Here is a 27,392-nt window from a genome sequence, read left to right as displayed (position 1 = left end):
TAGACTTAATTGACAGATTCAGTAGAGTAGCTGGATATAAGGTCAACACTCAAAAAACAGTAGCCCTTTTATATACAAATAATAGACTCACTGAGAGAGAAATTAGGGAAACAATTCCTTTTACAATAGCATCCAAAAAATGAAATATCTAGGAATCAATCTAACAAAGGAAGCAAAAGACCTCTACAATGAAAACTATAGCACTCTGAAGAGGAGAATGAGGAGGATGTAAGAAAATGGAAAGACATCCCTTGTTCCTCGATAGGAAGAACCAATCCAGTGTATATCTGATACCTTTGACATGAAATAGTTCCAAATAGTTGGTGGATTCTAAGATGTTCTGCTTGTGTACTAACAATAAGTGGGGCCAGGGATTTAGCTCAGTGGTTCCGGTGCCTGCCTTGCAAGCGCAAGGTCCCAAGTTAGATTCCCGGTACAAAAAAAACAAACCACAAACAATAAGACAAGTAGAGAAGGAAAAAAACCCAGGAGTGATCAAGAGTTTAGTTTAACTCACAGACTATTTCTGAGTTTCCAAGAAATGATGTCTCAGCATAATAAAGAATTACGAAGAGACAGAAGTGTGGCCCAATGGCAGAGCACTTCCCCAGCATCACCAAAACAAACAAACCACATGAGGCAACGCTGACAGGAAATACTCCATTAAGTACTAAATTAAGTATTAAATACTCCAATTTAATAGGCATTATCATCTTTAAAAGGATCTGTTTGTGACCCAATAAGGTACTATTTGGTAAATTATGCTCTAGGACAAAACATCATAAATTAATGTTTCTTCAAAAACTACCTTACCACACTGAGTGAATTCTAGACTTCTGGCATCACTTGGCCCAATGATGTGAAGGATACAATAAAACTGAATAAAGCAGAAGAGATTCAAAAAGCTCCAAAGACATTCAGGCTTCCCCTTACCATGCAGATTGCAAAGATACTCCCGCATTTTCATGACCATCTGGGACCTGAGTCGCAGGTTGTACTGCATTTGGACGCTACGCAAGTCCAAGTACCGATACTGCAAACGAAGAGCCTCTGTTTTCTAAGCAAATTAAAAAATGTTTATGTATAAATATTTTTGAATATTAGAAAGGTGTTATCTTTAGATATAGAATTTGAATTTTCAAAAACTTTAGCTTCCACTATCAAGGAACACAGTGCACTGTTTGCATTCGTGTATACCCTGCCACCTTAATTCCTGCAGCTTCAAATACAGATGTTACATTTCTTTTTTTACCATTTCTTAGGGCTAATACACCTTTCACTGATTGACATTTATTTACTTTATTTAACATTTATCTTTTAAGCCCACAGTTGAGTTGTGCAAAACAAAAAAGGTAAAGATTTCAGGGATCTTGTAAAGAGATACGCAAAGTGAAAAACAGCTGAGTTTATTACCTGAAGGGCACTGACTACAAGTGAAAGGACTGAAGGGGAGGGTGGTTAGGCTGGCCATAGCTGTACGAGCAGGAAAACAGTGACGATTGCTTTTTTTACGGCTGTGAATCCCTGCATCTCTCTCTGTGCTGAGAACTTTTAAGGATAGGCATAACATGTATGAGGCCCTAGGCTCGATCCCTGGCAAAACCAAAAAAAAAGTATACAGTATGTAAGTCTGTAATTGTGACAAAGCTGAAAATCATCTGGGTGTATGTACCCAGTGCTGTCAAGCTCCATCAATCCCTCAAGCTTCGATAAAGAACATCCTAAATTAGCTGGGCATGGTGGTGCACTCCTGTAATCCTAGTACTCGGGAGGCTGAGGCAGGAGGATTGCCATGAGTTTGAGTTTGAGCCCAGCCTTGGCTACATAATGAGTTCAAGGCCAGCCTGAACGACACAGTAAGACCCTGTTTAAAAAAATGAAAAACACAGAACACATCCTAAATTATAGTAATTAAATTTGTTTTTTTTAAAAAAGAAGGGAAACCCATATTTATTTCCTAGCACTGTTAAAACACTACACAAAACACCAATCCAAATTTATTTTTTTTTTTAAAAAGAAGGAATTAAATTTATATGCAAGCTTGGAAGTCAAGAGTTGCTCTAGGTACACATTTTATCACTGTTAGAAGTTTATAAGGGCCAGGGATTTAGCTCAGTGGCACTGTGCCTGCCTTGCAAGCACAAGGTCCTGAGTTCGATCCCCAGTACTGCAAAAAAAAAAAACAAAAACCAAACAAAAAAAAAGAAGTTTACAGTAGGGCCGGAGATGTAGCTCAGCGGCACCTCACCTGCCTGCTAAGTACAAGGTCCTGAGTTTGATTTCTGGTTCCAGATTTAAAAAAAAAAGAAGTTTACAATTAATAAGTACAGGATTCCCCTCTGCCATCTAGCCATTTTCAAGATAGATACAAATTTCCTTTCAAAATGTTAAACAATATCAACAAAAAACTTTAATAATATAACATCTTAAAGATACTTATTTCCACCATCTGCCTTGCAAGCACAAGGTCTCAAGTTCAATCCCCAGTACCAAACAACAACAACAAAAAACAAAAACAAACAAAAGATACTCATATTTCAATATGTGGAAAAAACGTCTAGGGGCTGGGGATGTCGCTCAGTGGCACTGCGCATGCCTGGCAAGGACAAGGTCTTGAGTTTGATCCCCGTGTGGGCGCGGGGGGTGGAGCAGGGGGCCAGTCTAGGGCAGTGGTGGCGAACCTATGGCATGTGTGCTGCAGTGGGCTGTTTGTATCACTGAAAGCTCTAAAAGGTTTGCCATCACTGGTCTAGGGTGTTTAGAGGCTGAAACAGCTTAATGAACTATCACTATTTAAGAACAATCCACAGCCAGGCACGGTGGTGTACTCATGTAACCCTACTACTTTGGGAGGCTTAGGCAGAAGGACTGCAAGATGAAGTCCAGCCTGGACAACTTAGCAAGACCCTGTCTCAAAATAAACAAATAAATAATAAAGGGGCTGGGAATATAGCTCAGTGTGAAAGCCTTGGGTTCAAACCCCAGTACTAAAACAAAACAAGTACATAGGGAGGGGAGGGGTCTTGAGGGGGGGATGGGATAAAATTAAACAAAAATTTGTCAAGAAATTTTAGAACAGGACAATTTATGATTCTTTCAGAATAAAATGTTAATTTTGTAGAAGGTAAAGTTTTTCTTTTAAAAAAAAAAAATCTCTGAAAATTCTTCACTGGTCATCAACACTTTGTTTTTGAGTACTGGGGATGGACCTTGCGCTCGTGAGGCAGGCATGGCACCACTGAGCTAAATCCCTGGCCCATCATCAACACTTTCTAGATACTCTATTTTAGTAATAACAGAGAATGGTACCTTCACAAAGTCTTTAATTTCAAAGGGCAGCTTCTTGCAGGAATTCAGAAGCTCTGCTGTTTTAACTTTAATTTCAATCTCTCCTGTTGGCATTTTCTTAAAGAGAAAGAAAGATGTATTCAAAAAATCACTCATCAGGACATGTACACAATGAACATTTGTAATATTCATGTAAACGTGTAGGTGCTTACAGTGTATAGTAAAAGGCATAAATGTACATGATTTTGGCACTCATGCATATCTGTGGCTGATATGTTAAGATATCGAAGTATTACCAGGCATTTGTCAACATCAACAAATGTTTCAGCATGCATACTTATACAGGTGTGTGTTAAGGAATGTGCTGAAATCTGGGGTTCACATGTAGAATTCATGGAGCCTTAGTGCCAAATGTCCCACAGGTGCTCAGTCTACGTCATGTGAATGTGCACACAGACACTGCAATGCACTCAGGTAAAATACGAACTGGATTCTCTTGTCCTGGAGGCCGGGAAATGACTGCCCCAGATATTCGCACCACAGATTCCAGAGGGGCTTCACATAAAATCTTCTTCACGGAGGCAGCTGACTAAAAAACCAGAGGGGGGAAAACAGTTTCAAAAACTGAACATACAGAACCCATCAGTAACTGTCAGTCTATGGTTTAGAAAATGTTAATATTCACAGTTGATTTGCCATAATATTGGCGTTTCCCTCACTGTCTCTAGGGTTAATCTTAGAGGCAGTTAAATCCAATAGCAGTAATAGAGTACAAAGTGAAAAGATGTCTCTAGGATTAGCTATGCTTCTCTCAGGATCCTCATTCTTAAAGGATATTGCATTGTTCTTCTAGCCAAGTGCAGTAACATATGCCTGTAATCCCAGGTCATCTGGGAAGCCAAGGCAGGAAGGGAGTAAATTCTAGGCCAGCCTGGGTGACACAATGAGACTCTGTCTCAAGAAAAAAATGTGTGTGGGGTTGAGGGGATGCAGCTCAGTGGTAGAATGCTTTTGTAGCATGTACTAGGCCCCCATAGTTCAATCCTTAGTGCCACTGAAACAACAAAAACAAACAAAAATTCTGTGTAGTTTTAGTTCACATCTCTATATAAGTGAGGTTGGGTATACTTTCATAGTCTGCAAGCCATTTACATATTTTTAAAAAATTTTATATTCATATTCTGGGCTCATAATTCTGAATCTTTAGTTTGTGTGTATGGTGCTGGGCACTGAACTTGGGGCCTTGCACATGTTAGGCAAGCAAGTGCTCTACCCTGAGCCACACCCTAGCCCACTGGATTTTTTTTTAAGACTTCATCTTGCTGTATAGTCCTGGCCACCCTTGAACTTGTGATGTAGGCCAGGCTGGCCTCAAATTCATGATCCTTCTACCTCAGCCTCCTGTGTGCTGAGATTACAGGCATGTGCCACCATGCCCAGGTATAGTAGCTTTTTAGATATTACAGTAGCTCTTTGTCTATGATATAAGTTGCACAAAATATTTTTTAAGTTTGCCATGCTTTTTGGTTTTTGTTTGTTTGGTTTGGTTTTTTGAGACAGGGTCTCTTGATGTAATTCAGGCTGGCCTTAAACTCACTATGTAGCCCAGGCTGGCCTCAAACTTGCAGTGATCCTCCTGCCTCAGCCTCCTAAGTGCTGGGACTACAGGGATGCACCACCATGCCAGGCAAGTCTGTCATGTTTTAAATGTTGCTTATAGCAGTTCTCACTTTTGTTTTGTTTTATTTTATTTTGCTTTTTTGAGTGCTAGGGATCAATCCCAGGGCCTTGCACATGCTAAGCAAGCACTCTACACTTAGCTACATCCCTAACCCTCAGTTTTTTTGTTTTTTTTTTTTTTGAGACAGGGTCTCTTGATGTAATTCAGGCCGGCCTTGGACTCACTGTGTAGCCCAGGCTGGCCTCAAACTTGCAGTGATCCTCCTGCCTCAGCCTCCCAAGTGCTGGGATGACAGGTATGTGCCACCATGCCTGGCTTGCCCTCAGTTTTTATTAATGATAAACTTCTAAATTTAAAACCTCAAACATACTTATCAAACTACTTAGCTCACTGTAGCCATAGCATGAAAGCAGCTTTTAGGTAGCAATAGGAAACTTATTACCTCATCCTGAGGAATGATAACTTGAACAAGTCCATGGCAATCTCTCAGGACTAAGAACATGTTCTTCCTGATTAATGAAGGAAAAAATGAACATTTTAGGAAAAAAACCTTTGAGCCCAAAATTTAAGCAGACAGAACCAGCAAGTAACAAACAAAAACCCCTTGCAATTTCTCATGTTTCTTTTCTACGAATAATGATGTACTTTCATTAGTACCATCCATGCAATTGTTATCTTTGTTGCCTATTAATGAAAAATAAGTCATTTTTCAATTTGTTTTTATTGGAATTTATATGGCTTACTAATCTACAGATGACTTACTCACAAAAAAGCATATTTAAAAATTTTTAAGAACAATTTTCACTGGGTATGGTGGTCCATGCCTGTAATGTCAGCTCTCAGAAGACTGAGGAGGGAAGACCTCTTGAGCTCAGAAGTTTGAAACCAACCTGAGCAACATAGTGAGTCTCTGCCTCAGAACAAAAACTGAAATAGAAATCCTTAAAATTTTCATTGGGTTAAAACCTCATAAAAACTTTTTATTAAATTTGGAAACTTTCATAAACAAAATCCAAAGATAATATTTTAGGGTATTAGGGACACCTGATTGCTGGGTACAGCGGCACAGGATTGTAATCCCAGCTACTCAGAAGGGTGACATAGGAGGATACCAAGTGTAAGGCCAGCTTAGGTAATTTACGGAGACCCTGTCTCAAAATAAAATTTTTAAAAGGGCTGGGGATGTAGCTCAGCAGTAGAGTTCTTGCCTAGCATGTGCAAGGCCCTAGGTTCAATTCCCAGTACTGCAAAACAAAACCAAAAAGAAACAACTGTTTGTTAACTTTTGAAATACAGAGATAGAAAGATAGAAGGTCTTTTTCTTTAAAAAAAAAAAAAAAGTTATAATCCAAAATTTTCTGTAAGAGTTTCTACTACTAATTTAACAACTCTATAATTAAAAGGTCCTCGAAATGTCAACATTTTAGCATTCAACCTACATTTCTCATATTGTCTTTACTGCCAGAAAAAAGTCCAGAAAGCATCCTCACATTTTGGGCTCAGGTGATTTGGGAAGGTCACACAACCCATGCATTTTGGATCTCTCCAATGTAAATGTAATACTCAGATATGTTCTGGAATACAGATATAAATAACAAAAAGATGGGCTTTGACCTTCAGAAATCACTATTCATCCTTTTTAGGCCTCTTCTTGACTGAAATTTAGAATAAAATAAGCTCTCTCCACCCATGCTATTGGAGCTTCACATTAGGTTTACAGGATGTTTGGGCCATTCCCAATTACTGGTCATTATTACACACCTTAACAAAAAATGTCGCTGGTACTTACACCATTTAGATCTTTCAAAACAACAACAGAACTTGAAATTTAGTAAATTCTGTGTCTCAAAAAAGCTGTGAGGCTTCTTTTCTAACTGGTTAAAAATTAGTAAAGGTTTAGAATGGCTTGGTTAAATAACCACTGGGCACTTTTTTTTTTTTGAGATAGGGCGTTGCTGTATATTCTAGGTTGGCCCTGAACTCACTATGTAGTCTAGGCTGACCTTGAATTTGCAGTGATTCTCCTGCCTCAGCCTCCCAAGTGCTGGGATTACAGGCATGCACCACCACACCTGGCACGCGACATTCTTAAACTGTGTGCTTCAATTTACCTTCGGTATTGAATCCATCCGCATAAGGTGACTTCTTGGCCCAAGTGAGAAGAACGCAACTCTCCACATGTGTTGGTCCGGGCAACAAAGCTACTGAATTCTTAAAAAAGAAAAGAAAAAAGGTTTAAGAGGCAAAATTAAAAAATACTAATTGTAGATTATTTAAAGATTCTCAAATCATAGTTTCTTTAGTGCTTCAGGTCAATGGATGAAATTTATAAAATAAGTCAGAGTATGTAATTTGATTCATTCCGTATTAAATTAACCCACAGATGTGTCAAAAGCCAAGTGAATTTAAAATTCTGCCTTGTGTTAAGAAAATTAAATTTTTTGGATTATTAGCCCTTACATTCACCTAAAATCCGAATCACTCAATTCTAAATATTACACATTCTTTGTCAAATGAAATATGATCTTAGGAATTACAGAAGTAACTATTTCGCTTTAGTACAAATCCAGTGTGTAACAGCTACTTGTACAACTGGACAATTATGAAAGTGTGGAAAGATTTTTTAGGCTATTAGTATCAACTAAATGAAGAATATCCTATGTGGTTACCTTTTTGTAATCTCTTTTAAAAATTAAGGAAAAAACTGCATTGTAAGGAAATGAAGAGAGTGAATGATCTCTTCTATGCATAAGACTATCCGTTAAGACTGGGGGGAAACGACTGTAGAGAAAAGGTGGAAGCTCTACGCTGTTTTCACCTGGAATTTTCCTCTGTGAACTCAGTACTAGATTTCTGGAGAGAGAAACCCAGATGGGCTGAGTGGTCCTTCCGATGGGTCTGGATAAACCCCTGTACAGCTGACTTAACCAAGAAGAGAAGTACATATTGAAGCCCAGGACAGCACGACACAATCACGAATCTTTCGCTGCTGGTGTTGCGACAGTGATCAAAGCTCAGTTTCAGAAATACACAGAAATCCCTTAAAATTCTATTTGCCTCTCTCTACTCCAATATTTAAATATTCGTCCGCAAAACATGAGTACACGTGTCTACAAACGATAAATCTTCGAAATCTTTCGGGCCCTTCAATACATCAGTTCCGACTTCTATTAAACAAGGCTGCGGCAAAAGTGACAAGAACGACCCCACACAGCAGCGCCAGGCCGGAGCCGGTCACCGGCGCACGCTCTTCCCTTCTTTCCTCGCTTTCTCGAAGACTCTGTGGGCAGAACTGGAAAACAGAGACAGTCTCACGTTTGAAATCACCTAGACCGAGCGGCCGAAGTGAAGCTTTCCAACAGAGAGAAGCGAATAAATCCAAAATACTTTCGGGCCCGAAACCATCACCCCTCTACCCGCTCTACGTGAGGCCCTAAAATTACGCTGAAGGCGTTCGACCAATCAAGTGGGATGTGCTGCCGCCATGCTTACTACAGGAGGAAATTCGAGAGAAAGCTTCGCACTGGTACAAAGCCGTAGGGGAATCCCGCGCAATTGGAAATGTCCGTGATGATTAAGACTTGCCCTTAGTTAAAATGGCGAGCTCAGTTGCTTCAGAGACACGAAATTGGCGGGGCCTCTGGGAGGCTTCCTGCGTCGGGCCGCAGAGCGTGTCGGGAAATGGTTTTAAACTGGAGGGCGGTGACGGCTGAGCCGCCGTTTCTCAGCCGCGGGATTTCAGTTGTGTCCTTCATCTCTGAAAGGCTCAGTTGGAGTAGTTAAGACGCGCTGTCTTTTGCCCTTTCCCTGGCGGGCAGAAGCTGGCTTTGCAAGAGCGAGGGGCGCGAAGCTTGGCGGCTAGGTAAGCGGAAATGTCCCTTCGGGTTGAAGTCGTGGCCGTCGCCCCGGTAAACTCACTTCTGGAGCAAGAGGGAGCTGGGGACGGCCTGAGGTTACTCCGGGTTCTCTCAGCTGTCATTTTGGTGGCTTTTTTGTTTGTTTTTCTTTAGGGGATTTCAGTATAGACATAGTTTTGGAGCCAGACTTGAAGGATTATTCGTGAATCCGGAATGGGTGACAGAGTCACCATGGCATTTTATTGGTAAGATACTTTGTATAGATCCAAGACTGGCTGTAAACTTTGCGTTTTGCCATGTTGTGTGGCAGTGATCTTTACAGTACTTGTGTGTGTGACTTGGTTAGCGTTCTGCAAAGCATTGGCATTGGAGCAGTTGGACTCAGGTATTGGTGGCAATGTAGAAAGTGATTACGTTAGGGTTCCTTTTTTCACAGACTAACCAAAAGAGAAACAAATAAGTGATTTTTTTTGTTTGTTTATGTTTTGTTTTTTTGAGACAGGTTCTAGCTATGTAGTCCAGATCTGCCTTGAACTCTGTAGCTCAGGCTGGCCTCCAACTGGTGGAGATCCTCCTGAGTGTTGGGATTACAGGCGTGAGCCACCACGCTTGGCTACAACTAAAGTTTTTTGTTGTTCTGTTCTGTTACGGGTTCAAACTGCCTTTGAACTCACTATGTAGCCCAGGCTGGCCTCAAACTCTTAAGTGATCCTCCTACCTCAGCCTCCTGAATGTTGACATTACAGGTGTGTGCACCGTGCCTGGCTCACAACTATATTTTAATTGTGTGTTATGAACAAACTATAAGTGCAAGAGGAGTTGGGCGGAGAGGTAGCTCTATGGATTCCAGAAAGCTTCTCTTGAGATGAAATCTGCTAAAATGATTAACACTTACTCCTCTGTCTTCCTGTCTATTGACTAGGGAATGCACTAACTAACCTAATAGGTTGTTTGAGGATTGAGACAATATTTGTTAAGAGGCCAGAAGAGTACCTTGAACATGCTAAATGCTCAGTAAATCTTAGCAATTATTGTCCCAAATAAACCTGGAAGAAACAGTCTGTGTAAATGGAACTGATTAAAATAAAATTCCCTTTTAAATAATATGTTTTTAAAGCTGGAATGCTTTAGAGTAGCTGCTATTTACATTGTGGCTGAGGAGAAGTGAAGGAGGTAGTGGCAGGAAGATGCTGACATTTGGCATAAATTGTAATCAAATAGGGATCTTTTCTCAGAATCAAAGTAGAAGTGACAGCTCAGGTAAGCGAGGACACCATTGCTGCTTTGAACAAAAAGAAGAGTTGCTAGGAATCATTGAATCTTTCTACGAAACACAAAGACTGCTCTGATAAATCCAAGGATTGCTTTAAAAATAAAGGGGCTGTCAAGGAGTGAAGTAAGAAAGACTATGGCAGGGATAAAACTCAAAAGAGTGCAGCACTTCCAGAGATAGCAGCACCAGGCTTTGGTCAGCTTAATTTACAGTCAGGGCTCCAGCCCCAGCACAGGCCTGGATAGCAGCTGCAGCTCCCTTCCAGTGTCAGACACTCAGAATTCCAGCTCATCCCACAGCTCTGGCTCCAGCAGCTCCTTTGGCTTTCTGAGTCCTTCTTGGTGTAGACATGACAGGAGGTGCTACTCCTGCTCCTATCTTCAGCCTCCTAAAAGAGATAAAGGGGAAAAAAGAAAGTCCTTACAGTAGGCCCACCAAAGTGTATGGTAGGAGGCTCACCGGGAATTTGACCAAGGATCATATCATGAAGATATTTCATATGTATGGGGGGGCCAGGGATTTAGCTCAGTGGCACCGCACCTGCCTTGCAAGTGCAAGGTCTTGAGTTCGATCCCCAGTTCCACAAAAAAAAAAAAAAAAAAATTAAACATTTTCACCTATGGGAAAACATAAATGATTGACATGTCTATTGAAAGGATGCATCCCCATCTATCTAAAGGCTGCACATATGTGGAGTTTGAGAATCTAGATGAAGCTAGGAAGGCACTGAAGCACATGGAGAAGGAATTAGGAGCAGGAGATCACTGTTATTCCCTGGTCTAGGCCAGGAACACCCCCCACCCTGTGATTCAGCCCCCCTAAGAGAATGCTGCCTCTACTTCCAGTGTGGCACGTCACCCCCACAGATGAGGAAAGATCATGTTCCCAGGTGCAAGTCCCTTGTGCTGGCCATACTGCTTTCTAGACCACTGTCACTGCAGGAGCCACTCTAGCTCCAGTTCCGACTCCTGATAGGCAGGAGCACTAAAGCTTGCAGCCCTGTGACTTACATCCTTAGAATGGAGCCAAAAAGAAAATTAAAGAGAAGAGGATGAAGGAAGAAGACAGCAGAAGTGGAAGATGATGGAAGATGCTGAGTCTTGGAGGGGGTAATACTGGCCTCAGTTCCTCTTCCTCTGCCTGGATACTGGTTCTAGTTACTGGAGCACAACCAGCATAACTAGCATTGAGAAACTTGCCACCATCAGGGGTGCCAGGACACCAGTCGTGGGAGCTACAGTTGCCAATACAAGCATTTCAGAGAGTAAGTGTCCCAGGGCAAGGAAGGTCAGAGCGTGGTATGATAGACCGTCTTGTTACAGATGTCAGTGGTGCAGAGGCAGCTAATCATTGATGAGAGCAGGGTCCGGATCCCAAAAGTCTGAGCTTCAGGCCATTCACAAGGTTTGGCTTGCCAGTGTGGAGCTTTTCATAGGCAAAGGAGAGGTCTCAGAAGCTTAGAAGCATGTCCGCATGGCTATGATGGACACCATGGCCAACCTGCTTTGTAACACATTCAGGAAATGGCCCATGATGCCTCAAGCCCGACAGGGTGTTTTGCCTGAAGACTGGGCCCCAAGCACCACAGCAGCAGCACCACCAAGCAAGCTCCCCCAGGACAGCTGCAGCCCCCAGCCTGAGTTTACTTTTGAACATACTCTGTTTGAGTACCTAAAATCGAGCAGTAACCAATGAGAAATACAGAATTTGGTGGAAAAAGCAACAAAGGGAAAGGAAAGAAAGAATTCCTTTATGATGAAGAGAGGAATCTGTGAAATTGTTAGCATGAGTTAAGTTTTTAGTGCTTAGAATTGCCTTGTTTTGTTTTAGAAAAAGAAAACAACAACAATGATAAAAATAGATTTTCTTTCTTTTTTTGTAATGTAGAGTATGGATCCTTATATTGCGCCGGGATCGACTCCTAGACAGAGTGCAACCTCAGGTCTTAAAGATTGCTTTATAGGTACCACCCCACTGCAGAAACGATTGGAATCAGTCAGGAAGCAGGTTTCAGTTCTCCCAACCCCACCTCGAAGGAAAATTCCTCAGTGTTCACAATTGCAGGTATGCTTTGGGTTTCCTCAGGTCAGTGAAAAATGAGAATATCTGAAAAAGCACTTCAGTTCCCATTACTATTTATGTATATTTTAACCCCTCAGCTAACAAATTGAGAAAAAGTTAAATAATTTTATACCATCAGCACTACATGTTTAATATCTTTTAATTTTCTTTAATCTGGATTATTTGCACATTATTTCTTTGTCTTTTATAATATTGACACTTTTGAAGAATACATTTTTCTCTTCTCCCCATTTTATTTTTTTAATCTTTTTTTTTTATTAGCACATGTTTGCAGTATATGCATTTCACAGTCATTTTGGGGAGTGGCCACATGTACGTAATACAACTTGCTTCTTTCTTTTTTGTTGGTACCGGGGATCAAACTTGGGATCTTGCGCTTGCAAGCCAGGCGGCAGAACCACTGAGCTAAATCCCCGGCCCTGTTTTTTTCTTTTTAATCCCCGTCCCTATCCCTTTCCCTTTCGCCTTCTAATTTCCCTTTCCCCATTTTCATTCTTACTGATATTATTAATCTTAGCTCATGTTTATGGCATATAATGTTTTCCATTCATTGAGGTTATTAGATTCTGGTACATGGCATATCTGTTTTGTACTTATTTCCACCTCGCTTTCCCTTCCTCCCCTGCTTCCAAGAGATTCATCCCCTTGTCTCCTTCTGTGTATCCTCTATTAATCCCTTTGTTTGTACTTTGCCTTACTCAAATTAAAGATACAGTATTTAAGCCTGTTTGTCCGATTTATTTCACTCAACATATTTTTCAGGTGCAGCCATTTTCTCCTACAGTTGTCTTGAATTTGTCCTTTATAGCCAAGTAGTATTCTATTACATATAGATAACACATTTTCTTTATCCAGTCATCTGCTGATGGGTATACAGGCTGCTTCCAGGATTTAGCTATTATGACTTGTGCTGCTATAAACATTGGTATGCATGTATTGCTGTAATCTGATGTCTTAAGCTCTTTGGGGAAGATACCTGGATATTCTGTTTTGTATTTCTCTAATGTTTCCTCATGGTTAAATACAAGTTACATATTCTTGGTTAGGAGACTACATAAGTGTTGTGTCCTCTGTTGCCTTCATCGTAGCTGTTTTCTCTTGTCATTATTGTATGCATAATACTATTTGGGATAGGAGACAAGTTGCTTTGTGACAGTTTCTTAAATTACTAGTGCTGATAATGAAAATGATATTTCTTAACAAGAAAATAAAGTTTCTTTGTTTTTATTTTTTCCTATTTTTTTGAGACAAGATCTCATTATGTAGTACATGCTGGCCTTGAACTCACTGTGTAGTCCAGACTGGCCTTGAATTGGTGGCGATCCTCCTTCCTCAGCCTCCCACGTGCTGCCATTATAGACATGAACTACCACACTCGGCCTAGAAAACAAATTTTATATAAAGACTGGAATGTCCAATTCAGTGCTTCCTCATCCTTATAATAATTTTGCCATATATTTTGATAATTATAAGAAAAACATGTATAACTTTCAGTGAAGGCTCTAGTTAGAATATTTTTCTCAAGTAGACAACTGTAGTGAAAGTCAAAAGATAGTTGAAGTTGTAAGACTATGTCAGAAAGCATGGAGTCTAGAAAATTCAGGAGGAAACTAAAAGCTTATTTGGTGCACATATGAAAATCCTGAACAGTGCAAGGGAGCCAATACAAATAAAAGTGTTTTTGATGGTAATTTAGCACAACAAAAAATACTCCCAACTATCTTTTATTTAATCTATTGAAGTAAGCATTATGAATTTGTTACCAAATAATTTTTTTGTTTTGTTCTGTGACAGTACTGGGAATTTGAGCCTAGGGCAACATCTCCAGCTCTTTTTATTTATTTAGTAGCTGGTGTTACTGGTGTGTGCCACCATGCCCAGTGCTGCCAAACTTTAAAAAAAATTACTTAAAGCTAATCAAACTAGGTACTTCAGAAAGAGTTACTATTTTCAAATTTCAAATCTATAATTTGAATTTTCTTTTTTCTTTTTGGTACCAGGGATTAATCTCGGCACCTTGCGGTTGTGAGGCAGGTGGAGGCACAACTGAGCTAAATCCCCAGCCCTGAAGTTTCTTAAAGTAGAACATAAGTGTTCATCAATTATTTTGAAAACCTATTATAAATGATATTATCCCAAGTACTAGAGTGAACAAAATAGACAATCACACTTCATTAAGCTCATTCTCTAGCAGGGAAGACAGATAATAAAAATCAGACAAAAATATATGTCAAGTGGCAGTAAGTGCTGTGAAGAAAAATAAAGCAGGGTCAAGAGATACAGAATGGCCAGTTGGAATGGGTGCAGGTACTGCTTACTTCAGATGGGGTGGCCTCTTGGGTGATGTTTAGGTGGAGACCTGAGTGAAGTAAAGGAATATTCTGTATGAATGACCATGGGAAATGCATTATAGAAGGGAACATTCGGCAGACACAGGGCCTTTTTCAAGGATCTGCAAAAAGTTCTGCGAACTCTATTTTGAGACGATCTTTGCAGTGCAAAGATCAGGTACCTAGTAATAGATTTGTATTAAATATTTAAAATGCTATAGTCAGTTCTTCCTAATGGTTCTTCTTGTTTTCTTTCAAAATTTTTTTGTTTTTCTGTTTCTTTTTTTGCTTATTGTTCTTTTTTTCTTCATTCATTATTTTGTTTCTTAATTTTTAAACTTCTTTTGTCTTGATTTTGTTTTTTTGTTTGTTTAGGAAGATGTTGATCCTCAGAAAGTTGCATTCCTTCTGCATAAACAATGGACTTTATATAGCTTAACTCCCCTGTATAAGTTCTCCTATACTAATCTCAAAGAGTATTCAAGACTTCTGAGTGCATTTATTGCCGCTGAGAAGCAAAAAGGACTTGCCGTGGAAGTGGGAGAAGACTTCAATATCAAAGTGATTTTCTCTACTCTCGTAGGAATAAAAGGAACACAAAGGGATCCTGAAGCATTTCTCGTCCAGGTATTATTTATAAGCAACACTTGCTTCTTAGGGGAAAGGACCTGCATTTCTTTGCTTTGGAAATTGTGGGTTCTTTTCTTACTGCTTTTTAAATTCCTAAGTTAGTGATTTTGAACCTATTTTATGTTTGTTTGACCAAACATAAATAATAATTAGATATGACCATCTTAAAAAATATATTTCTACATTTATAGGAAATTGTGTGTGTAAAATCATGTTGATTTTAGGAAACATAGAAAATACATAAAAGGCAAAGAAAATTAGAAATCACAGTTAAGCCAGGTGTGGTGCCACAGGCCTGTAATCCCAGCACTCAGGAGGTTGAGGCAGGAGGATGACTGTGTGTTTGAGGCCAGCCTGGGCTACATAGTGAGCTGAAGACTAGCCTGAACTACATAGTGAGACCGTCTCAAAAAAAAAAAAAAAAGTCACAGTTAAAATTTTGGTATGCATCTATTTGGTTATCAGAATCTGTGTAGTCTTGAAATGGGGATGATGCTGGCCCTACTTTTCATTATGACATATTTTATTAGTCAATATTATAGATAGTTACTCATTTTTGTAGCTATATCTAATCTTATGTTCTTTACTTGGGTTTAATTTCTAGAAGCATTCTTTAGTAAAAAAAAAAAGTAACGTTTCATAGTGGGATACATCATGCCATGTTACTCTCAGAAATGTAATATTTTGTTTTCCGTCCTATAAGTAGTGTATAAAAGGAATGAGTATCTTGCTCTTTTAAGAAACCAGATTTAATCACTTCTTGGCCTTTTGGCTAAGATCAAGTGTAAGAAACCAGATTTATTTTTTCATAATAAAATAATGAGTTTCTTCTAAGTTAACTAATCTCTCTTTCTCTTTCTTTTCTTGTGTGTGGTATTGGAACTTGAACCCATGGTCCCAGTAGTTTTTATTTTTTTATCTTGAAACAGTTTTCCTAAGTTCCCCAGGCTGATCTTGAACTTGGAGTTTCCTGCCTCACCTTCCCAAGTAGCTGGGATTACAAGCATTGCTACTGTGCCTGTCTAAGTTAACTAATTTTATTTGTTAATAAGGAAATTAAATTCTCTTTTTTTAAATTGTTGTTATTTATTTATTTATTTATCATTTATTTATTTATTTATTTATTTTTGGTACCGGAGATCGAACTCGGGACCTTGTGCTTGCGAGGCAGGTGCCAGAACCACTGAGCTAAATCCCCGGCCCTATTTTTTATTTTTTAAATTTTTTTCCCCATTAACTTTATTGGTACATTTTAGGTATAAAATACAGTTACATTCATCATTGGGATCTTGTACCATTACATGAGTCTCTTGGTTCTTATTTTTTTTTACCCTTCCCTATTTGCAAAGACCTTGTTTCCATTTTTTTCCTCTTCTCATATTTTTTCCTTTCCCTTTTTTCCCTTCCCCTACCCCTCTCAATTCCGCTGCTCTTTTAGACCTTTTCTTCCTGTTACACAATATCAGTTATACATTTTTTAAATTACAATATTAAGATCTAGGAGATGTTACCACAGATTTCACAGAATTTAAAAGGATATCGAAAGCATATTACAAAAATCTTTTTTGAAATAAATTTGACAACTTCTAAGAAGTAACTTAGAAGACAAATTAATGAAACTAACTCTGGAGGAAATATAAAATTTGAATAGCACCTATTAAAGTATATTCCTAGCTTGAAAACCTACCTATATGAAAACAGCAGGCTCATAAACATTTTAACTGATAAATTATATCAAACATTTAAAGCAGAAAAAAGAAGGAACACTTCTCCCCTCATTTTAGGAAATCAACATTGTGCTAATCCTAAAACTGAATAAAGATAATAGAAGAAAAATGTATGAACATAGATAGAAATTTGTTTAACAAAACAAACTCTTAGAAGTCAGATATGGGAGTATGTAGAAAGTGGTTTTATTATAGGAATGGCAGTGTTGGTTCAGCATTGGAAGATCCATCCCCAAAAGTAATCATTTTAACAGAGGAAAGGAAAAAGCCATATGATCCTGTCACTAGTTGGAGAAAGAGTATTGGACTAAATTCTACAGCTGTTCATGGTAAAAGCTATCAGGAGACTAGAAGTAGAACAGAACCATCTCAACAGATCAAAGACATGTACTCCATACTTCTAACAAAAACTCCTTCTGTGAATGGAGATGATACAATGCTTTCTCCCTAAAGTGGGGAACAAGGGCATATATGCCTACTCTTCATTTGTCCATTAGACTTTGAAACATAGGTCTCAACCAAAATAGTCTGGCAATAAAATGACACAACTAGGATAGGATTGGCACAGCAGAAGCAAAATCTTTATATGTAGATGAAATGATCATCTACAGAGAAAATACTAAGAAATCTCTAGGAGCCCCTAGAACTTGTACTTGAATTTAGCAGGATTAGAAAACACAAGGTATATATAAAAATTCAGGTCTGTGTATACTTGCTATAAATGAAGAACTGGATATTGAACTTTAAAAGTTATGTAGGAGTACAAAGGACCCAGAAAAGCCAAAAACAAAAACAAAAACAGTGTTGGAAGACATTTAGCACCCAATTTTAAGACTTCTTCTAAAGCTACAGTAATCAAGGCAGTGTTGGTGTAAGGAAAGACATATAGATCATTGGAATAAAACAGAATCTAGAAATAGAACCACACATATATGGTCCACTGAGTTTTGAAAGATTATTTAACATTAGCATTTTATAGAATATAAACTCGATTCAAGAGCCGAGGAAGAGATAGTGTCTTCAGCAAACGGCACTAGAACACCTGGTATCCGTATATAAAAAATTAACCTCAACTCTTTATTTCCATACATGAAAATAACTTGAAGGGATCTATGAATGTAAATAAGAAAGCCTGAAAGTATAAAACTTTAAGAAGAAATTATAAGGGAAAATATTTATGAATTCAGGGTAGGCAAGAACTACCTAGGATACAAAAAATATGATGTATAAAAGAAAAAAATTGATAAATGAGACTCCATCAAAATTTAGAACTTTAAATGACATCATTAAAATGAAAAGTAGTCCTTAAACAGACCACATTTACAATACATATAACCTATGAGCAGAATATATAAAGAATTCTTAGAGCTCATTAATAGACAACCCAATTAAAATGTAGACATAAGAAGATGATAAATAGCCAGTATAGCACAAGGAATGGTGTGCAGTTCTAGAATCAGAAAAATACTAAGTACAATAATAAGATTGAATTATACACTCATTAGGGAGATGAAGTCAAAAGTTTTAAAAGCCTTGTCATGACTTTTTCTTTTTGTTGGATTTTCCCCCTTTGTGTTTAATTTGTCACACCCAATGTATTCATTCTGCTGTGCTTCCTGGGGTTGTGATCCTCATTTTTCCTAGGGTATTGTCTAAAATTTTTTGGAGTACTGGTTTGGTATTCATGAAGTTCCTGAGGTGCTCTTTATCATGAAAGTATGTTATTTCTCCATCAATTTTGAAAGATAGTTTTGCAGGGTACATCAATCTGGGTTGGAGGCTGTTTTCCTTTAGGGCTTGAAATACATCACTCCAAGCTCTTCTTGCTTTGAGGGTTTGCATTGAGAAGTCTGCTGTGATTCTGATGGGCTTTCCTTTGTATGTGATTTGTTTCTTTTCTCTCACTGCTTGTAGAATTTTATTCTTCTGTTGGATTTCTGGAATCCTAACTATTATATGCCTATGTGTAGATTTTTTTTTGACTAAGCCTAGCTGGAGTCCTATATGCCTCACTTATCTGTATGTCAAGTTCTTTTCCCCTGCTTGGGAAGTTTTCTGCCATCACCTCTGTGAAGAGTTTTTTTATGTCATCTGCACTCTCCTCTTCATTGACTCCAATCAGTCTTATGTTATTCTTCTTTGCATCATCTAGCAGCTGCTGGATTGATTTCTCATGTTCCCTTACAATTTTAAAGCAAGTTTTCTTTTCCTCCTTACTAATTGCAACTTATCTTCTATATGTGAAATTCTATCCTCACATTGGTTCATTCTGCTGCGTAGACTTTCGATGGAGTTTTTAATCTCTTGGAAATCTGTTTGTATCTTTTATGGATTCCATTTGTTTCCTATGTTGGGATTCCATCATGTTCCTCAGATCCTCTATTTTTTTATCTGTGTCCTCTCTAGATTTATTAATCGTGTCTTGCACCATGAGCAAAATCTTTGCTGTTATCTGAGTAATTATTTCTGATTTCATTTTTCCCAGATCCTCTTTTGTTGCCAGTTCAGAAAGTCCAGGTGGTTGAGTATCAGAGTGTTCCATCTCGTTTCCCTTTGGGGTTGCTGTAGGTGATCTGGAAGTCTGTTTTTGAGGCTTGTTTATGTGTCTTCTCATATTCACGGGGGCTGGGTGCTTCTGGTGCCCACTCGGCTCACCTTCTCTGCCCTAGGAGCTTGGGATGGCAGTGGGGGAGCTTCCTTCCGGGTGCTGGGACCGGCTCAGCTTCTCTGCCCTAGGAGCTTGGGATGGCGGTGGGGGAGCTTCCTTCCGGGTGCTGGGACTGGCTGAGCTTCTCTGCCCTAGGAGCCTGGGATGGAGGCGGGGAGCTTTCTTCCAGGTCCTGGGACCGGCTGAGCTTCACTGCCCTAGGAGCCTGGGATGGAGGCAGGGGAGCGTCCTCTTTTTTTTGATTGTTCAACTGTGTTTATTTGTTTGTTGAAGCAAAACCTTTAATGGTTATTTTAGGTATTTTACATATACATAACAACATTCATCATAAGGACTTTGTACCTGTACATGATATATCCTACTTCTTTTTTCCCATTCCCCCTCTTGGACTCCTCTTCCCCTCCTTATTTACAAAAGCTTTGTTTCCAGTTTTTCCTATTTTCTTTTTTTCCTTATCCCTCCTTTCCTTTCTTCCTCCCCCCTCTCTTGTTCCCCTTTTCATTTCAACATTTTCTTCCCAAGGAAATTAAATTCTCAAGCAGTTGAAAAGACTAGATATATATCTCTTTGTATAACTCAGGGCTCAGCAAATTGGTCTGTAGGCCAAATCTGACCCTCTCCTTGTTTCTGTAAAGAACGTTTTGTTGGAACATAGTCTCATTTGTTTGCTTCTGTTTTATCTATGGCTGCTTTTGGGCCACAACAGCAGAATTAAATAGCAGCAACAGAGACCATATGGCCTGCAAAGTTCAAAATATTCACTCTGTGGCCCTTTACAGAAAAGGTTTGCTGACTTTAGGGATATGTTATAGTATGGGCAAAGATTTCAGGGTGTTCTAGGATTAGGTTCCACTGTATATAGGAGAAAGGCTAAATGACAGGATTAAACAAGATAGGGGTTTGTCTTGAACTGTCCAAGATGAACTGTCCAGGGCTTTTATGATGCTAATGAAATGATTAATAATCTGGGCCCATTCTATTTTGTCTTCTGAAATCCTTTCTGGATGACTTCCATCCTAAAAGTCACCTTAGGGTCTAACATGGCTCATGGAGCTATCAACATTATATTCAGATTTCAGGAAGGAAGTAGAAGGAGTAGGAAGGACACACTGGGTTCCTGACACAAAGTAGATATTGCAGAGACTCAGCAACTTCTGTTCACGTTCTAGTTTGAAGGGAGGATGGAAAATTGTATGGATGGATGGATGGATGGATGTATTTTTGAGACAGCGTCTCACTATCTAGTTTTAGCCTTGAACTCACTGTGTAGCCCAGGCTGGCCTAGAACTCATGGCAATCCTGCTGCCTCAGCCTCCTGAGTGCTGGGATTATAGGTGTGTGCTGCCATGCCTGGCTGAAAAGTTTCTTTTTTAGTGGTACTTTGTTAAAGGGACTGCTCTATTGTAGAAGGAAAATGGATAGTGAGTAGACACGTCTTTGTCAAGCAAAGCAGCTAATGTCAGAGAAGTTTTATGACTTGCATGTCATCAGCCAAGCAGATGTTCTTGTGAGGACTAGAAATGATCTCTTCAAGCTGGGTGTGGTGGTGCAAGACTGTAATCCCAGCCACTGAAAAGACTGAGGAGAATTCCAAGTTCAAAGCCAGCTTAGGCAATTTAATGAGACTCTGTTTTGAAATAAAAAGCAAAAAAGGGGTGGGGATGTAGCTCAGTGGTAGAGCATTTGCCTGGCGTACATGAGGCCACAGATTCACTCCCAGTACTGAAAAAACAAAAAGAAATGACCCTGGGCCAGGGATTTAGCTCAGTGGTTTTGCCACCTGCTGTGCAAGCGCAGGGACCCGAGTTCAATCCCCGGTACCAAAAAAAAAAAAAAAAAGAAGAAGAAATGACCCTTTGTGGGTTTTTTTCCTGGTACTGGGGATCAAACTCAGGACCTTGCACTTACCAGGCAGATGCAGTGCCACTGAGCTACATTACCCAGCCTGCAAGAAATGATCCTTTGAATTACTGGTACAGTGTTCTAATAGTTTTCAAATTAAATAATTTCTTGGCAAGGTTATAGACACTTAGGTCATAAAACTATAATGTATTTTCTGGGGTTCAGGGTATTTCAGAGTCTTTCATAATCTCCTAAATAAGGAGAAATACAGTAAAAGAAACTTTAAATGATCATCTCCAAAGGGGTATGAGATAAGGCTACGATCTTAACCTTGACTTGGTCAATACTTTAACAAAAACTTGTATGAATATCTTGAAGGTATGTTTGTCATGTAGTTTATAAATGTAAAGTTTGAAGGGCTAGTAGCTAGAAATATCAAGAGTCCTAAATGATCTGAATGGATTGGTACAGTGGACCAAATTGAAAGACCTTAAATTTTAGTAGTAAGTTTACTGCTTCAATTTAAGTTGAGGGAGATTTACTTACTAACAGCAAAAATGAGTGTGTAGGGCTAATTTATATAAAGCTGTCAACTAAAAATCAGAAAATTATAATCTGAGATTGCATTAATAGGAATGTAATCTAGGTCAGAGATAGTGATAGTCTTGTAATCAGGCTTTTTTGAAATAATTATGCTCACTAATGAATGACTCCTATGCATAAGGAATTCAGAAGAGTGACGAAGATACTGAGAGAATGTAATGGATGGCTCAGGAAGAATGGTTGAAGAAACTGGAGATATTAAACTTGGCAATATGTGTAATAGGACTATCAGATATTTGCAGGGGTTCTCCTATAGAAGAAAGATTATATTTATTTGTTTTACAGGTCCTAAAGGGAGCAAGCAGGACCACTGGTGGCGACCATAGGACCCAACATGAAAGAACATTTTAAGTTGATAGGAAGAGTTCTTGTAGGAAATGTTGTCTCCATCAATGGAAGAATTGAAGCATGTTGGGTTTGGTGACCTTTTCCAGTCACTTCTAACATTGAGTTTTTTTTTAAATCAGTATCTTGTCTGCTGCGCAAGTGCAGGGACCCAAGTTCGATCCCCAGTAGCCCCCAAGTTCGATCCTCAGTACCAAAAAAAAAAAAATCAAGATATTGCACCTGATCATGCTATATAGGCATCTCTTGTTTTGCATTTTAGTTGCACAGAGTCCTTGCCATATATCCACTGTATACAAATGCTGGGAGAAATGTCAACTATTTTGATAAACTCTAATGATTAGGGAGACCATCTCCTTTGTGTTTGTTGGACAAATTAAATGTCAGACTTATTTTTATTGTACTAATTTTGAGAAGGTGTAATTTAGGAGTAAACATACTTTTGAACCTAATGAATCTCTTTTACTTGGCTTCGTAGATTCTGTCAAAGTCTCAGTTGCCATCTCAGAACAGAGAAGGTAAAGTGTTATGGACTGGCTGGTTCTGCAGTGTATGTGGAGATAGTCTTCTGGAGACTGTTTCAGAAGACTTCACCTGTCTACCCTTATTCCTTGCAAATGGAACAGAGTCTAATACAGCCATAATTAGAACTTGGTTTCAGAAAACCTTTGACTGTTACTTCAGTCCTTTAGCAATCAACGCATTTAATCTTTCCTGGATGGCTGCTATGTGGACTGCATGCAAAATGGACCGTTATATGGCTACTACTGAGTTCTTTTGGTCTGTACCCTGTAGCCCTCAGAGTCTGGATATTTCTTATGCAATACATCCAGAGGATGCAAAAGCTTTGTGGGACAGTGTCCACAAAACGCCTGGGGAGGTTATCCAGGAGGAAGTTGACTTATTTATGGACTGCCTTTATTCACATTTCCATAGGCATTTCAAAATTCATTTATCAGCCACAAGACTGGTTCGTGTTTCAACATCTGTAGCTTCTGCACATACTGATGGAAAAATAAAGGTTAGTTTGAACAAACCCAGTTAAATAATATTTCCTTATTGTTGCCAGGTTTTCAAAATGTACAGTGTATTCACATTGTAGAAGCACATGTGAACGTATGCCAGTTCAAGACAGTGGAGAAGTTTATTGTATTCTTTAAGTCTTTAGCTTTCTAGATGCAACTTTGTAATAGAAGGATACATAGCATATGCTGTAATGACTTGGGCAATAATATGAATTATTATTCTGTAGTCAGTTTGAAACTCTCAGAAATTATTTCTTACTAAATTTTGAGCTGGCCATGGTGGCTCACACCTTGTAATACCAGCACTTAGGAGGCTGAGGCAGGAGGATCGCCATGACTTCGTGGCCAGCCGAGGCTACATAATGAGTTCAAGGCCAGTCTGAACTGTACAATGAGACTCTGTTTTAAAAAACAAAAAAGTTTTTTGAAATAATTTTGAAAATAACAAGGGAATTTTAGGTTAGATAAGAAAAGTATATATCCAAAATACAGAATAAAGTGTCATCTTTATAGTTTAAGCTTTTTAATCTTCACTGGGAAAGAGATACTGTTTTACTTTCTGTGAAGTACTTATCACAAGTAACAGCAGAAATAAAATTGGTTCCTAAAATATATTCAAATACACAGCCACAATATATATTCAGTGAATGTTTCCTGTAATCTCATTACTATGTTAGGAGTTTAATAGACTTAATTCTTTCTTAATTTTATTTATTTATTTATTTATTATTTTAAAGGGATCAAACTTGGGACCTTGTGCTTGTGAGGCAGGTGGCGGCACCACTGAGCTAAATCCCCAGCCTCTTAATTTTAATTTTTAAAAATTGACACATAATATATTTATGGGGCACAGTATAATAGGTACATGTATACAATGTCTAAGGATGAAATCATGACAATTCACATTTCTATCTCTTCATCCTTGCTATGTGTTGGAATCTTTAGATTCTTCTAGTTATTTTATAGACTCTAGTTACCCTACTGTAATGTAGGACACTAGAACTGATTCCTGATATCTGACTGTATCTTGGTACCCGTTATCTAACCTCTATCCTCCCCATCTTCTGTCAGTCCATCCTAACCTCTAGTGGCCACTGTTGTATTGTCTTCCTCTATGACATGAGCTTTCTTAGCTTCCACAAACAAGTGAGACCATGCCATAGGTTTGTCTTTCTGTGCCTGAAATACCTCAACATGTTCATGTCGGGGCCAGAATTTGTATATCTTGCTATTGGGTGGCTCTGAACCACCAGTGGAACATGCATGACTGTCCCATCGGGTGGCATGGGGTAGTCCCATTGGGTGGTATAAGCTGTCCAATGGGATAGTCATGGATGTACCACCAGTAGTTCAATCCAGCGGGAACGTGTTAATCTTTACAGCAACCTTGTAGTTAGGTATTTTTATCTTCATTTCAAAACAAGGAAACTAAGGCCACATTTAAGTTACAGTGTAAGATAGTAAGAAGAGTCAAGGATGAATGCTCACTTTTTTTTTTTTGGTACCGGGAATTGAACTCACGTCCTTGTCCTTGAGCAGCAGGTGGCGAAACCACTGAGCTAAATCCCCGGCCCTAATGCTCACTTTTTTATGTTGTAAGAGCACTCTATCAACTGGAGGTCATAATGCTATAGTAGGCTGGGAAATAATTTTGATTAGATCAACATTAAAAAACAAGGGAAATAAAATGGGAAATAGAAAAATGAGAGTTCATTGCATGTGGTAAGTAAGCTTCATGTATTATCCAGAAATTACACCGATGTAACATTGATCATCTTAATATTAAATTGCTTTGTTATGCTATTCTAATTTTCAATTTCTTCTTCTATTTTTTACCCCTGCAGATTCTGTGTCATAAATACCTTATTGGTGTGTTGGCATATTTGACAGAACTGGCAATTTTTCAAATTGAATGAGGCCTTGTGTGGACTGTATGTTGTGGATTATATACCCATTTTCACTGATTCTTTGCCTAGTTGCTATGTTGAGAGGGACCGAAAGAGAAGTGGGATCTGTCTCTGCATCTGTCTCTTCATGATGCCTTTGAAGTTGCTTGAATGGAAGCCAGGAAGGATCTAGAACACTGAATGTGGTCGTGGGGAGTCACAGCTGTGTGCTCAAGGACTAGTCATGATGATCTGGGGTGCCATTTTCTAGAAAATGTTAATTTTTGTTCATCTTTTTAAAAAAATGTTTACTATGTTAAATTTTTAGGATTCAAATGAGATGTATTTAATATTGGATATTTGTGCTGAGATCTTTAAAACCTTTAATGACGTGTAAGTATTTTAGCCTTGCACTGACAGAACTTTTTGTCTTCTAAAGACATTTTCCTTGCATTGTTTTGCTGTAGAGAACTGGCCATCAAAGTCCCCTGAAAAGGGCAATAAAGATGAATAGAGCTGTGTGTGGTGAAGCATGACCGCAGTGCCAGCACTCTGGGAGGCTGAGGCAGGAACATCACAGGTTTGAGCCCAGCAGGGTAACAGACTGTATCTCAAAATAAAAAAGATAAGCCCAGCATGGTGACACATGCTTGTAATCTCAGCACTCAGGAGGCTCAGGCAGGAGGATTGTCCCAAGTTTGAGGCCAGTCTGGGCCTCATAGTAAGTTCAACGCCAGCCTGAATTATATAGTGAGACCTTGTCTCAAAAAAACCAAACAAAAACAAAAAAGATTTTTAAAAGGGCTGAGGATGTAGTTCAGTGGGAAGGCCCTGGGTTCATTTCGTAGTACTGGGGAAAAAAAATTAATAGATATCTTTTTAGCCATTAATGTGCTGCTATTATTAATACTGTCAGATTTTTATTGCAATGTTGAATTAAATACTTTTAAAATGAAGCAGTGTGTTTCTCAGTGTCTTAATGATGTCTTTTAATTAGTGTCTCAGTGTTGGGAAGTATTAGGCTTTTTCTGTAGCTCAGGATACAAACCAACAATCATATAGGATTATACATATTGTAGTGTTGGAAGGCATCTGTGTGCTCCTTTTGAGAGAAGTTATCTTGCTTACCTTTTATGCTTTTTAACAGTGCTTGGTAAATACCTGTAGATTAAGTGAATTTTAATCAACACTGATTTTACAGATGAAAACCGATCAAGCAACCTAAGACTTGACCATGATATTATATCTCAGTCTCTTCTTTTTACTCACTAAGTATAAATTTTGTTTTAGAAACAGTGCTTTTAAAGATCTTGTTTGAAAGAAACTAATAGATTGTCATTATAAAATCAAAGATTAACTTCTGGAATGGTGTTATTTCAGCTATACTAGAAACAACAGAGGTAGTCGGGAAAGTATGGGTTATGGAGCCAGACATGTTCGTATGTGTTGGGAATAAGGATGTGGGAGTGAAGAAGACAGAAAAGCGCCCTGGCTTGTGGAAATTAAATTCTAGTGAAAGAAGTCAAAAGACCAATGCCATGAAGAAAATAAGGCAGTGCAACCTGAAACACTGACTGGTTGGACCTGTTTCTTGCAGGGTAAGAAGGGCTCCGTGAGGGGTGACATCTGGGTGACATTGAAAGACGAGCAGGAGTCAGCCTGGTGTAGGCCTGCAGAAGGGTGTTTGCGGCTCATGAAACAACTGGAGGAAATGCCCTGGGAAAGGAAAGAGCTTGGCTAGTGTAAGGAATGGAGCAGACAGTGTGGCTTACTGTAGTGACAAAGGGTGCCTGGAACTGTATGAGATGAACTGATGAGGTTATGCGGCAGAGTCTTTCGTGGTGTTCCATCACCCAGTTTTTGGCTGGGGTGCCTGGCCGCCCAGAAATAAAGATGACATTTTCCAGCCTTTTGTTTAGGTAGGGATAGTCCTATCAGTAAATCTAACCCAGGGGATACGAATAGAGTATCTAAAAATCTTTAAAAAAGCAGCGGACAACTGGGTGTAGTGGTGTACAGTTGTAGCCCCAGCACCCAAGGCTGAGTCAGGAGGATTGGAAGTTCAAGGCCAGCCTGGACTACATTGCAAGACTCTCAAAAAACAAACAACAGCTGGTGTGTGTACACTTTGTGATCTCTCCCCTTTTGTATTGAG

The 27,392-nt window shown here is 39.0% G+C and overlaps 2 protein-coding genes and 1 pseudogene across 6 annotated transcripts in view; 1 reads left to right on the top strand and 2 right to left on the bottom strand.

Moving 5' to 3' along the window:
• Nucleotides 1–8,407, bottom strand: part of Dars2 (aspartyl-tRNA synthetase 2, mitochondrial) — a 33,219-nt gene extending 24,812 nt beyond the window's left edge. The window contains 6 exon segments of the mRNA XM_004853414.3: nucleotides 934–1,057; nucleotides 3,310–3,405; nucleotides 3,776–3,877; nucleotides 5,412–5,478; nucleotides 7,081–7,180; nucleotides 7,788–8,407. Of these exon segments, the coding sequence (XP_004853471.2) occupies nucleotides 934–1,057; nucleotides 3,310–3,405; nucleotides 3,776–3,877; nucleotides 5,412–5,478; nucleotides 7,081–7,180; nucleotides 7,788–7,914 (616 nt within the window). The 5' untranslated portion in view covers nucleotides 7,915–8,407.
• Nucleotides 8,408–8,553: 146 nt separating this feature from the next.
• Nucleotides 8,554–26,193, top strand: Cenpl (centromere protein L). 5 transcript variants are annotated; one of them, XM_087194342.1, is made up of 7 exons: nucleotides 8,554–8,831; nucleotides 8,980–9,071; nucleotides 11,118–11,363; nucleotides 11,987–12,163; nucleotides 14,887–15,138; nucleotides 22,805–23,347; nucleotides 25,196–26,193. In XM_087194342.1, the coding sequence occupies exons 4-7, from the start codon at nucleotides 11,990–11,992 to the stop codon at nucleotides 25,265–25,267; spliced, it is 1,041 nt and encodes a 346-aa protein (XP_087050468.1). In that variant the 5' UTR covers nucleotides 8,554–8,831; nucleotides 8,980–9,071; nucleotides 11,118–11,363; nucleotides 11,987–11,989; the 3' UTR covers nucleotides 25,268–26,193. The 5 variants fall into 5 exon arrangements, with proteins under 5 accessions (XP_087050468.1, XP_087050469.1, XP_021121064.1 ...); XM_087194343.1 differs by lacking the exon at nucleotides 8,980–9,071; XM_021265405.2 differs by lacking the exon at nucleotides 11,118–11,363.
• On the bottom strand, nucleotides 11,117–11,631 carry LOC101724797 (ergosterol biosynthetic protein 28 homolog pseudogene; annotated as a pseudogene).
• Nucleotides 26,194–27,392: the final 1,199 nt, after the last annotated feature.

The sequence above is a fragment of the Heterocephalus glaber genome, unplaced genomic scaffold (genome assembly GCF_053883595.1).
Source record: "Heterocephalus glaber isolate CG9 unplaced genomic scaffold, H.glaber_assembly_v1.0 deba00001600, whole genome shotgun sequence".
In the NCBI taxonomy this organism is placed as follows: Eukaryota; Metazoa; Chordata; class Mammalia; order Rodentia; family Bathyergidae; genus Heterocephalus; species Heterocephalus glaber.
The sequence above is the reverse complement of the archived record's forward strand: the minus strand, read 5'-3'. Positions and strand labels throughout refer to the sequence as shown.

Coding starts and splice junctions, on each gene's coding strand:
- Cenpl (XM_021265406.2), top strand. CDS start 11,990: ATGGATCCTTATATTGCGCCGGGATCGACTCCTAGACAGAGTGCAACC. Junction 12,164..14,886: donor CTCAGTGTTCACAATTGCAG/GTATGCTTTGGG, acceptor TTGTTTGTTTAG/GAAGATGTTGATCCTCAGAA. Junction 23,348..25,195: donor ATACTGATGGAAAAATAAAG/GTTAGTTTGAAC, acceptor TTACCCCTGCAG/ATTCTGTGTCATAAATACCT.